Genomic DNA, 12,603 nt, shown 5'->3' with positions numbered 1-12,603 from the left:
CCTGATAGCCCTGCAATGGGCACTAGAAGCAAAAGAAAGATCCTGAAATGAATGCTATGTTATCTTTGCATATTTTTCTTATTTTGTGGGATGCAAAAGTATGATGTGTATGCTGAAACCTGTAGGTGCTGTGCTCCAAACTATGGGCTGTGTGATTTGTGATGAGAAACTGAAACTCAATTCACCTTGCTTGGGAGAACACACCTATAATGGTCTGTTTGCTATTTTCATTTCGGTAGCATGTGGATGACAACCTGTGTTATGATGAACTTATGTTATGGTTTGTGTGATGAATCTATAAGGCTTTATATGTTGAACTTATGTCGTGTCTCCCTTATATATATGTTGGATTTGTGTTGTTCAAATAATATACACATATCTACATTTTTTATCATGATTTATAATGACGTTCAAATAATGTTTAACTTCACTGGCTTATACAATGGCATGCAAGGAATGTGTCAAATTTCACTAACTTATGCAATGGCATGCAAGGGATGTGTCAAATTTTATTACATTCTAATGAGAGGGCAAAGTTGTCTTTTTTTGCTCAACATAACAGGAACTTAACAGTTCATCGACGGAAATGGTAGTGAAGGGAATGAAAAATTGATGTAGTGGCAGTGAAGGGAACTAAAAAATTTTAATAGCAATGAGGGAAGTGGTATAATTTTCAATGGCATTGAGGGAGTTTTCTCGTAAAAGATCGCTGTAATATCTTTGCATAAAAGATCATTGTAATATCTTTGCCGTGAACAGAGTAAAAACCACCTCAGATTCAGAAAACTACACAAACCGATGTATGCTTTAAGTGAACTGGGTCCTAGCACCGCAGTTGACTTGGAGACCGATGTATGCTTTCCTTCACGGGTCATGGCCCACGCAAAATATTACTATTTCCTGGCAACATTTTCTCATCAGTTCTAACTATTTGCCGGCTCCTCCGGCATGTTACCTGCCGGCTCTTCATTCGTTGCCTTGCCTTGGGGGTGGGGGAACCAATGCGCCATATCGGCGTGTGTCTGTGCGTTGCCAAATGTGATAATGTCACCTCCCGCGAGCGCTCGCGGCTCATTGCAGTCTATCCCCCACGCCGCAGTCCTCCTCAGCTCCTCTCGCCGCCGGACCCACTACCACCTCCCGCTGCCCTGTCTCCTCATCAACCTCCGTGCTACCGCTCTCTCTCCTCCGCTCGCCCCCGTGCCGCCATCCTCCACCGTCTCCGGCGGCTCATGCCGCCAAATCCGCCACCACCACCCTCCGCCGCCCTAACCTAGCTCCATCGCGGAGCTCATCTCCAACCCTCGCTCCGGCCCGTCCCTGACCCACTAGCTGTCCACCCGCCGCCCACAGCCGGCGGCGTCCCCATCGCCGCGCCGCCTCGCAACCCGCCTCCGCCGCCGGACCTCCCTGCCCCCCCCCCCCCAAAGGCTGGTGGCCATGAACCTCCCTCGACAGCCCCGAACCCCAAAACCTGAAAAACTCTAACCCGGGTGGTCGCCACCATAGAAGGCGACACTGTGCTATTTTGCCGTGTATGCGATATATAGCCGTGGCACCATATTAACGCTCACAGGCTACGGCAGCCGTCTTATTTGCCATCAATCAGCCTCGCATCCAACCATGTTTCTAGAAATCTCGCATCAAACCATGTTTCTTGAAGCCAGAACATCAATCCAGAATTCCAGATCCAGCACAGATTTGATTACCGTTTAGTTAATTGAATATACACCTTGCATTGATCTCTTCTTGATCTCACCGTCATGCATGGTGATGTTATTATTATTATTATGAAACATGCAGACGCTTATATATGTACACGTGCGCTCATCCCTACAAACACATACACAAACCTACCTCTATAAACATATTCGAGAGACTGAATTTGCAAATCTCGAGATTGACGGAGTGGTATACCGTATACATCACCTATCATAAAAAGAGTAGTGCCCATTAAGTTTTAAAATAAATTTGGAAAAATGATGGATGTTATTGGGTTCGTCATCAGCAAAGGTGGCATGCCCGGTCGATCAGTCAGCTTGATGTTCTTTCTCTCATTTGTTATACCGCATGCCCCTTTGGGGCAAATCCCTCTGCCTCCCTCTGAAGCATTCCAAAACCTGTGCAGGACCTCTGGACGATTGGTGGATGTGTATTGGTGCTGAATTGAAAGAGATGCTCACAAATTAGGAGTGAAGACCAAGGTAACTTTAGTCTCAACTTAAGCAAGGTCAAGTGATATGACTGATGGAATTCCATCACTCTTAGAAGGAAATATGACCGATGTGTGATTATCATCGCTCTTAGATAATTTTAGTCTAAATAAATGTTTTTTTTGCGCATGCTTAGGGGCATATGTTGACCATCAGAACTGGCATAGATAGAAAAATAGACCTGACCGGTTTATGTAGTATTGTCAAATCTCTAATTAGATTTCACAGTTCTCGTCAAGACAATCGAAATGCTCATATAGAATGTTCGATTTGAAGTGCAGAAGAGAGAGTTGTGACTTTAAAAATATCTGCATCCGGAAAACCGGCTAGACTGGTTTTTGCTTTGTAATATAAGTAGGAGTTATATTTTGGTACTAGATTTGTATGGGTTTCGGTTCCTAACAGGACAATGCCTTCTACTAAAGGACCATCCTCGGTTGAAGTTATACAATGGATTAAAAGCTAATCTATATTTTATCTCCTCCCTGCCCCACTTTTCCAACTCGATGTACTTTTTCTCTTGTCTCCCTAACATGAGGAGAGATGCGCTAGCTGGACTGATGAGTTTAGAACAACCTAAGATGTGTATGCCTCAATAGGATTCCTTCTACACGGGCATTCGCTTTGTTACAGATCCGGTGAAACCACTTGACCAGATTTCGCATGGGCACTACAAGGAGCTGTGACATATTTTTTTAGATAGCCTTGCTTATGCGAGTACAAGTTGTAGTATCTGAACTTACACATAGACACACTCCACACACACCCCTATGCGCAAGATAAGGCCTACAACCTACACTCACACTCACATACCTGCCTTGAAAAGATGGTCTCGGATACCAGTTCCTAGCACGTGTTGAGGCTGCAACAGTCTTAAAAAATCTTGAAAAATCCCCTCTGAAATTCGCTTTCGGAGGGCCAGGACCTCCTACCTAGACCGGTGCTACTTGGGCTTCCGGTGACCAACCGGTCCCAAACCCGTTCGCTGAGCCGTGACGCGTTTGTGTGACGGCACATGACACGTTTCCGCGTTAACAGAGTTGTATTATTGAGGGTCATTGTCCCTTTGGATCCTAGTTGGGCTGATGTCCTGAAGGTGCATCTGCTGCCTAGACTTCCACCGCCGGATGTTTCCCATTAGTCGGAATGATACCGCATCTTAGCTGACAACGATCTTCAACAGAAAGAAGCAGCCTTGCTTGACCAAGGGCACAAACTTCGCATCCAACAGGAACAAGGTTTTAGCAGATCAAACTACATTCTAAAAAAGACATAATTTTACAAGATTTTAAGAAATACATGAAGTATATGAAGCAAAAAACACAGCGATACAAATGCATGCCAGACGCATCTATAGAGATGATGAAAAAGTCTGGTGCAAGTCAATTCTCTGAACGGGGAACACTAACAGGAAACTATGTAGTGTTTTCCATCTCTGCTCAAAATGGTAATAGCTGATCAAGAGGTGCTGATGCAACATGCAAGGCGAATCTCTGAAGAACACTAACAGAAAACTTTCTAGTGCTCTCCATATCTGCTTCCTCCCGACTCCTATTACGATGGGCATACCAGACGTGAGTTAAAGTGCCCACAAGGCCACAATTAAGCAGGGAGGAACGCACAGGCTTCCTTCTTCAAGAAGCAAGTAGACCACAGTCAAATGCATGATGGCAGTCTAAAAGCATCTTCAAATGCAATTGACATGTCATTGCTTCAACTTCTCATCATCATCCGAACCTTCATCATCATCAGATGACTCCATTCTGTTAGGTTCTTCACCTCCATTACTAGTTTTAGTTCGCTTCTCTTTCTTCCGCTGCTTCTTTTGGCGTTTCAAGCGCTTCTTGGCTGTCCGCTCCTCAGCTGCTTTCAGCCTCTCCTCCTTTCGCATTTCGAACAAAGCCATCTCTTTCCTCTTTTGGTAGTCAGCATCCATTCGTGCTAGCCGGTCCTGTTCTCTCCTCCTCATTTGCCGATACTATAAAAGGAAGAATGCTTTACAATTAAAAGATCAGATAATTTTAATGCTAATTCTCAAGCCTCAAATCACTCATTGCATGATTTGTTAAATAGGAATATCGATCTAGAATCATATTACAAAATTTGATAAACAAGATGGTTGAGAATACATTGAAGCAAAAGAAACTTAAGGGCATGATACACCCACAAGTTTCATGATTTGCCAGTCCCATGTCCCTCTGACATGTCCTGACACATAACTTAGTGTCAATATACCCTGAAGGGAAATAAACTTACGCCTTCCTGCAAATGCTGGGATCAAGTGAACCAGATAGAGTAATGATTTTCAGACACTTTAAGTGTCAAGTGAAAGAAGAAATGAGAATGCAACACAGCAAACAAAAAATGCCTTGAATTGTTGCGCGTTACCTCTGTAATACAATATGTCTCACAAAATCAGTAATACTCCCTCCGTTCCAAATTGTAGGTCGTTTTGACTTTTCTAGGTTCATATATATTATTATGCACCTAGACATACACTATATCTAGATGCATAATAATATCTATGAATCTAAAAAGGTAAAACGACCTACAATTTGGAACAACCTACAATTTGGAACAGAGGGAGTATAAACTATTTTCCAGTTGAAGGTTGCAATTCAAACCCATGCCTTTGGGTGGGGGTGGGGGGGGGGTGCTATGTCATAGATTTCGGGCCAAAAAGTTCTTATTTATGATTGCCGAATTAACAGGGTTTTTCTGTGGCACCATTTCTTTTAGAACAGTCAGTATGCCACTTGGAATCTTTAAAACTAATTGACACAGGAGACATGAGATACTTCTATAACAAAATTAAATTAACTATGGTCACCAGCTGAAGAAGATTATCAATAGGCTATATATACTAGACACCATTCCATATGCTAATGCTGATCATAATAACACCAGAAATACAACCACTTTAGTAGAGCACTAGAGAAGCAACCAAAATTTTCACCGTACTAAGAATTGCATAAATCAGTTAATTAGCAGTACTAGCTCTCCTGTGCTTTCATGTGGGGATGAAGCAGAATGCTGTTTGCAGAATTGCAGGGTGCAAACCATCTCTTAGCTTTGCAATATCAGCAGAATCAGAGAGAGGCCAACAAGAGAGAATATAGGTTGTCTCTTAGCCAATGAAGACCGTCTCTTGGTGATTTGTGGTATCAGGTAGTGATAACTGAAGAGACAGCTCAAAGATCTTGTTGAGCTAAATAAAGAAAAGTTAAGATACAACCATTGGAGGGATCGTGTCTTAACTCTTAAGTGGTTCCTAAGCTTATGTGGGGTCTAGGAAACCTTCATGATAAGTTTGACAACACTTCTGTACATACCCCAAGTCAATTAAGATATAGTTACTGGCTTCATAATCTTATCTTATATTAACAATTCGTTGCATTGGGTATTAGTTAGTTGCCACAGTAAGCGTAACATATAAGCCAAGCAGTCATCACTCGTTCTGATACTTTGTCAACACATTTCCGATTCTTTCCTGATACATCGAAACCCTAATCCCTCATTCTGCCTATAAATACACAGTATTAACAAGAAAGAATAACAACAGACATGATGAATTATTATATAAAATAATAAGAAATCGGGTATTACAGTAACCTTTTAAGTGATGCTTACGAATAATGTGTGTATTATTATTTTTATTTCTATTATGCGATTATATAAATATAAATATAATTTATATATTCGTGTATCCCCGTATCGGTGTTTTTGGAAAAAATGTCGTATCAGAGTATCGCCATATTGCGTATCCGTATCCATATCGGAGTATCTGTGTAACATAGCTCGTTATCTGAACAAAAATTCCATCTACCATTCCACCACCAAGTTTAGGTGCCTTTGCCCTTGTCCCCATATTCCCCATGATCACCAACTATGATTCCAAGCACAAAACATCGGCAGACATAACACATATACACTTTTAGAAGCAGATGCTAAGATGACACATTATTCAACATCTAACCTAATAGAAAAATCCCAACTAAAGTTGAACCTGCAATAAAGGCAACTCCAGAATGAGAGCATCAAACAGCAATTTTAGGTTCAGTTCTAAGCAGAAAAATAATGCCAGAATGAATAGTTCTAAAGATGAAAAGAATGACTAATCCCATTTTCCTAACTTACTAGTTGCAACATATGTCTATTAAAAGACTAGTCAAGCATTTTTTGTTTGACCATTGATAGTCAAGCATTTTTTATGTTTGACCATTGATATATAAAAACCCACATAGATTGGTAACATAGTATTGATGTTCCTAGATCCATCATGAAAGAATTTTCATATGTATTCTTTTGTTTGAAAAAGGCAAACTTTTAGAAATCACTAGTCAAAGTGTCACCTTGTAGACAGTGTCCATGTCTTGAATGACTTAAATTTTGGACCAGATGTATTACAAAGCTGTACTACAATCCTTGGAATTCATTTCAGTGAAAGAGTCATAATCACAGGAAACTGTCCTTTAATGGTAAAAAAGTTATATATCTACGTGTTTGATAATCAAGCAAGACTTCTTTTATTTGAGCAAGATTTTTTACTACAAGAGAGAACATCAGAATAATGCCACCTGATTACTCATCCAATCTCAACTATCTATCTTTGTACTTCTAGCTTGAGTACATTCATATGGGGAACATAAATTTTAACGGAATGTCCACACTTGCACAAACAGAGGAAGCGAGGGAGAGTACCTGGTGGAAATCACCGGAGCCGGAACCAGCAGAGGACCCTGATGTGTTACTGACACGAACAGGGACATTCTCCATGATGCGCCTGAGCTTCACCTCCAGGTCCTCCTCATCCTCCCGCAGTTTTACTCCTCCTGAGCCCTTTCCTGCAGGATCAACCAGAACCAGCTCCTTGCCAGTGTCACTACCAGAAGCCTTTCCTGGTGGTGCTATTGGGACTAGCTGCTGCATGTTGCTATCTCTGCTGTGAGTTGTCATTGCAGGATACAACTCTACTTGTCTTTCAAGCTGCCTGCACATAAACAAATGATAATGGATATGAACGCTTGGTTTCCATAAAGTATGGCTGCATTTGGACAACAGGTTCACAGATTGAAATTCCTAGTTCCTATTAGGCTTAAACAAATACCCGATGGAGCACACACAAAAGCACAATAATGTATGTCAATAAGCATGTTAAGTCCTGCACGGAGCTGAATGTAGGAAATGTTGAAGTTCAGAATTGCAACATTAACTGCTAGAAATTAAATGAAAATACGTTGAAGTTAGCAAAGTTTGAATTATCTAAAATTTGAATGGGCTTAGGAACTGCCGAGAATGAACAACTGGGTGATCATTACCAAATATGTTTGGATCCTAGGAAATGAAATTTGATCCTATTAAAGAAAACATGCATAGAATTTCTTCCATTGTTCTTAAAAAAGTGAACAGCAAGCGGCACAAAAATCAGGACAGTCTCCCAGCTGTGCCCTCTGAAAAATTACAGCAAGTCATAAATCTAACAAAACAATAAACATAGGCCACATGAAGACCTGGCCCCTAAACTGCATGCCAAGTAATGTTATTGACCTATTGAAGTCAGACTTGAGGCGGTAGGAAGTGAATTAACTTTTCTCGCGTACAGACATCCCTAACCCTAGCTAGCTTCTATGGCCCGTAAGCACTGGCAAGCGTATGGTGGTACAGGGCTCTAAACGAGCATTCGAAGACGGTCAAGTTCCTCACCTCGAGCTAGAGCCCAAAGACCGGGCACGCGGTGCCCCTGCTGGATCCTCCTTAACGCCTCTCACAGAAGCCCCAGCGGCCGCCCAAGGGGCTCGCTCCCTACGTCGTGGCCGCCGCCGGCGGCCGTGGCAGAAATTTCTCTTCGTCGGCTAAGCTCTCGGTGGCCTTTTGGGTGCTTGCAGTTGCAGGCTGTGTCGATTAACTTTGGACTGGGCTGGACGACAGAAAGAGGCCCATATCAAATAATGAGTGCAATGGCCCCAAACCTAAGTGCAACCGATCCTCTGCAGTGGACACACCCGTATTTTTTTTGTTTCACAAATACGTCCCTGGAGATATCATTCAAAATATAGACCCTGAGCTCAGCGCCTTGGCTTTTAGCACTGAGAAAACATGTCTCGGTACCATGACCAATGGCGTCGAGGTCTTGGCGAGGCGTCGGACGTGGTGGTGCTCAGCGCCTTGGCTTTTAGCACTGAGAAAACACGTCTCGGTACCATGACCAATGGCGCCGAGGTCTTGGCGAGGCGTCGGACGTTGTGGTGACCTGGTGCCGATGTGGACAAGGCCTCGGCGCCATAGATCTTGGCGCCGAGGTGTTATCCTATAACTCTTAGCGTTTGAAATGAAACAATACAAAAATGTAGCAAAAGAAGATTCAGTACTAGGGTTCAAACCCAAGCCTTTGGGATAAGACACCCGCGTCCTAACCAGCTAAACCACAATGTGGTTGTTGCATGCTCTTCGGAACAATTATAGTTGTTTCATTCCAAACGCCAAGAGCTATAGGGTAACACCTCGGCACCAAGATCTATGGTGGCGAGGCCTTGTCCACGTCGGCGTCAGATCACCGCCATGTCCAACGCCTCGCCGAGACCTCAGCACCATTGGCCATGGTGCGAGACGTGTTTCCTCGCGCCAAAAATCATGGCGCCGAGCTCAAGGTCTATATTTTGAAAGAATACCTCCAGGAGCGTGTTTGTAAGTATCTTTAAAAAAAAGCTAAAAAAGAAAAAATTCGGACGACACACAGGCATGGCAGCAAAGTGCCCAGCGAGCGGCGGCGGCGGCTCGTGGCGGAAGCGGAGGAGGAGCCACCGCATTCGGCTGTGGCCCCAAGCGCCGCTACGCACCTCAAGATCACGAGGTCCGCATTCTTCTTCTTTGGGTCCTGCTGATTCTACGCACAACACGTGACGTTGCACGCTCGTGGGGGTAATATGCATCACATTGCGCGCACCGTGTAGCAATTTTTCACAGAAGTTATTTAGCAGATGGTTTAGTCGGCCAATTCGTTTTCCTTTGTGGGGACTGACTCACCTTAAAAATTTGGGGACAAGATCACAAGAATTGCATTTGCATATGATATGATGAATGCTGTTCTCCTGAATATTATAACAGATCTAGTAACGGAACATTCATCTCAATTCTCAAATCGCATTGCCATGTTGTAACTTGTGAGTAATCATGAAAGGCGGCAACTGCCAGCCAACAAGGCGAGGGCATACCATGTAATGAGGGTAGCCGAGGGACCTTTATACCACTGAATCACCGTGTGCCTATATTTGATCCTGTTCTATTCATGGGTCCTTTTGTCCTGGAGAGACTAGCTGGACCTGATACATCTCAGAGGATAATATGAATATATGATAGATACAGGATAAGGGGTTGATGAATGAAGATCAGCCTTCCACCAAAGATCGGTGTGGGCGATTTTGGAATGGATGGAATTACTCAAGGATGTCACTGAAAAAAAGCATTTCCTCCGTACTGGACTTGAAGGGTACTCCTATCTTAAACATAATCATGCCCTCTCTTTCATATTCATCTCTTACTGACTATTTTAGATCCCTCTCTGCATGATTTATTGATCGCCATGCAACTCGTCCTGTTCACTTCAGCTTATAAGCCGGCTAAAAAGTTGAAACAGCTGATTTGTTGTGAGAGGAAAACACTGTTTGGTGGTTGATAAACTGACTGAATAAGTTGAAGCGAACAGGCCAAGTTGCATTGCTATACTTGGTGGGTGGGCATTGCAATGATTTATTTTTTTATTATATCACTCTTCCATGCCAGCATTGACACACTTCTTGGAGGTGGTCTGCGCCAAGGTCAGCTAACAGAAATTACTGGACCATCAGAAGCATCTTCTGGTAAAACATAGGTGAGAAAATCAGTTATCTTTTCTACACTCAAGAGATTTAGGGTACTTTTGGTTGGACTTTCCAACCTATTTTTGCTTTTGCAAAAGCTAAAAGCCAACCAAAGATGCAACCACGAATCATGCCGGCGCCGTTTAGACCATGCATTTCTTTCAAAAATCATACGGGAGTCAAAACTGGTCTTATGCAGACTCTGCTCCAAAATTACGGGCTAAACTAAAGTGCTCCAGTTCTTACAAGATCTAGAGTTTATAGGCTAAAACAAAAGTTGAAACAAGATGTCATACGTGCAAACACTACAGTCCACCCCAAGCTTGAGCTCTAACAGTTCTTAGAAGTGAGTGACCGATTGGTCAGCAGGACCTCAGTAGCGCCCGGAGATCCCAAGTTTGATTCCAAATTCAGTTGTTGGTAGTACGGTGCACACAGGTCTGAACAAAAAAGAAAGTGAGAACAGAAACCTAGTTAGATTCATCAGAGTGAAGGTTTTGTTGAATTGTACTATAATCCATATAGAAAGGTCAGCTGTTCATCGGAGGTAAACAAAATTGGCATGCGAATGTACATATACGCATTTTTTAACTCAAATTAGCTATTTAGTTTGCAAACTTTAGGATCATTTATCGATGTTAAAGAAACATAGGGCCTATTTGGCACGGCTCCACTCCTAAACTCCAACAACTCCATCAAAAAATTCAGCCAAACACCCCAACTCCAAAACTCCATGGAGTTGCCAACTCCATGGAGTTGTAGTGCAAATGGAGGTGGAGTTTTGGAGCACCTCTTTTGCTGCTCCAGAAACCTCTCTTTTGAACCTCCTCGTGGAGTTGGTGGATAATTACCCACAAATGCCACTCGTTATGGAAGAAAACGTTTCGTTCTATTCTGTCCCCGTTCCCTTTTCCCCGTCCCGCGCCTCCCTCCGTTGACTCCTCTGTTCCATTCGGATTTGGCCACCGCCGGCCGCACCCCTCGCCGCCGGCACCAGATCCCCCTGCTCCCCGCCGTCGGCCGCACCCCCCACCGCTGGATAAGGCACCCCCCGCCGCCGGCACCGAGCGCCCTCTACGCCGTCGGACCGAGCACCCTCTCCGCCCGCCCTCTGCGCCGCGGCGTACTCCCAGGCCGCCTCGACGACCCCCCGCGCGCCTCGACGCCCCCGGTCGAAGGTCCCCGCCGCCGGCCGCCCTAGACGCCGCCGCCAGCAGCCTTTGTCCGCCGCCGAAGCCCACCACTGGCCACAGCGCCCCGCCGGCGGCCAGAGCGCCCCACCGGCGGCCGGAGCACCCCACCAGCGGCCAGAGCGCCCCGCCGCCGAAGGCCGCCGCTGGCTGTAGCGCCCCACTGCCGGCCGCAGAGGCCCGCCACCAGGGTTGGTGGCATGTTCTGATCATCTTCCTGGCATTTGTCTCTTCATATCATTACTAGATGTTTTTTAGATAGATAGTTGTTCTTATATAGTGCAAATTAAGCAAAGATTTGGAACACTTGTTATTGGATATGCATCCATAGGATCTTTCATAGCCACAAGTTGCTGCCTGGCCTGTGTTGATGGAATGCCAGAAATTTTGAAAGAAATTCTTAGATTGTCCTGATAGCAGTAGAGACCCGTAACTGATCAACTTGGACTATATATAAATGTACCTGGTCAATATTTGAAAGTGAAACTCAACTTGGCAGATAGTATAAAAGTGGTCTTGTCCATTCTAGAACCGTGCATATGATTTTTTTTTTCTTTATTAGTATTGTATGAAAGAAACACAAGTGTAAATTTTTTGGATCAGTCTTTATCAGAAGCTTTGACACTTTGCAGCATGGAAATGAAGGCATCGTTTAATGAACTTTCAGCCACATGAAAGGATAGCATTTGCAACCTCTTTAATTAAATAATCCTATTTTCTAACCACCATCACCTAAGTGCTTATGAAATAGCTGAAATGGTGTTAATAGCAGTTAATATATTATGAACTTTTACTTATATCTTACTATGCCACTTACAAAAATCACGACCACTAATTGTCTAATATATTATGAGAATGTGAATGTGACTGAAATTAGGATGTTCTAATTAGATAAATTGGATAGTACCAATGTTGTAGATTAATGGTTTCTAATATGACATTTGTGAGTTGGATAGATGCTTGAAATTGATTGGAACTCAGAGAACACTCAGGTGTTGTGTATGTTATTTGCCAAACAAGTTGGAAAAGGAAATCGGCCAAACACACACTTGAATGCACTTGGGTATGCTGAGGTTGAGAAAGGGTTCAAAGAAAAGACTGGAATTACGAAGGCTCAGATCAAGAACAAATGGGACAAGTTAAAGGAAGATTTTAAGACATGGAAGAAACTAATGCTGAGGCAAACAGGGACTGGTTGGGATCCTATAAAGAAGACTATAGCTATGGATGACGAATGGTGGAAAAAAGCTAGAGCTGTAAGTTGGTTCAATTTTGATGATATATTTGTTTTGCATATGTCGATTTTGTTGGTAATGCTTATAATAATACTATTATTTTTCTTAT

At 43.4% G+C, this 12,603-nt stretch overlaps 1 protein-coding gene across 2 annotated transcripts; it reads right to left on the bottom strand.

Annotated features, from left to right (window-relative positions):
* Window positions 1-3,388: 3,388 nt before the first annotated feature.
* LOC117846606 (uncharacterized) lies at window positions 3,389-8,108 on the bottom strand. 2 transcript variants are annotated; one of them, XM_034727833.2, is made up of 3 exons: window positions 7,917-8,108; window positions 6,915-7,203; window positions 3,389-4,191 (listed from the first exon to the last, which is right to left on the bottom strand). In XM_034727833.2, the coding sequence occupies exons 2-3, from the start codon at window positions 7,167-7,169 to the stop codon at window positions 3,919-3,921; spliced, it is 528 nt and encodes a 175-aa protein (XP_034583724.1). In that variant the 5' UTR covers window positions 7,170-7,203; window positions 7,917-8,108; the 3' UTR covers window positions 3,389-3,918. The 2 variants fall into 2 exon arrangements, with proteins under 2 accessions (XP_034583724.1, XP_034583725.1); XM_034727834.2 differs by lacking the exon at window positions 7,917-8,108 and adding an exon at window positions 7,761-7,887.
* Window positions 8,109-12,603: the final 4,495 nt, after the last annotated feature.

The sequence above is a fragment of the Setaria viridis genome, chromosome 2 (genome assembly GCF_005286985.2).
Source record: "Setaria viridis chromosome 2, Setaria_viridis_v4.0, whole genome shotgun sequence".
Classification (NCBI taxonomy): Eukaryota; Viridiplantae; Streptophyta; class Magnoliopsida; order Poales; family Poaceae; genus Setaria; species Setaria viridis.
This window is presented reverse-complemented; position numbering and strand designations above follow the sequence as displayed.

Coding starts and splice junctions, on each gene's coding strand:
- LOC117846606 (XM_034727833.2), bottom strand. CDS start 7,169: ATGACAACTCACAGCAGAGATAGCAACATGCAGCAGCTAGTCCCAATA. Junction 4,192..6,914: donor GCTCCGGTGATTTCCACCAG/GTACTCTCCCTC, acceptor TTCCTTTTATAG/TATCGGCAAATGAGGAGGAG.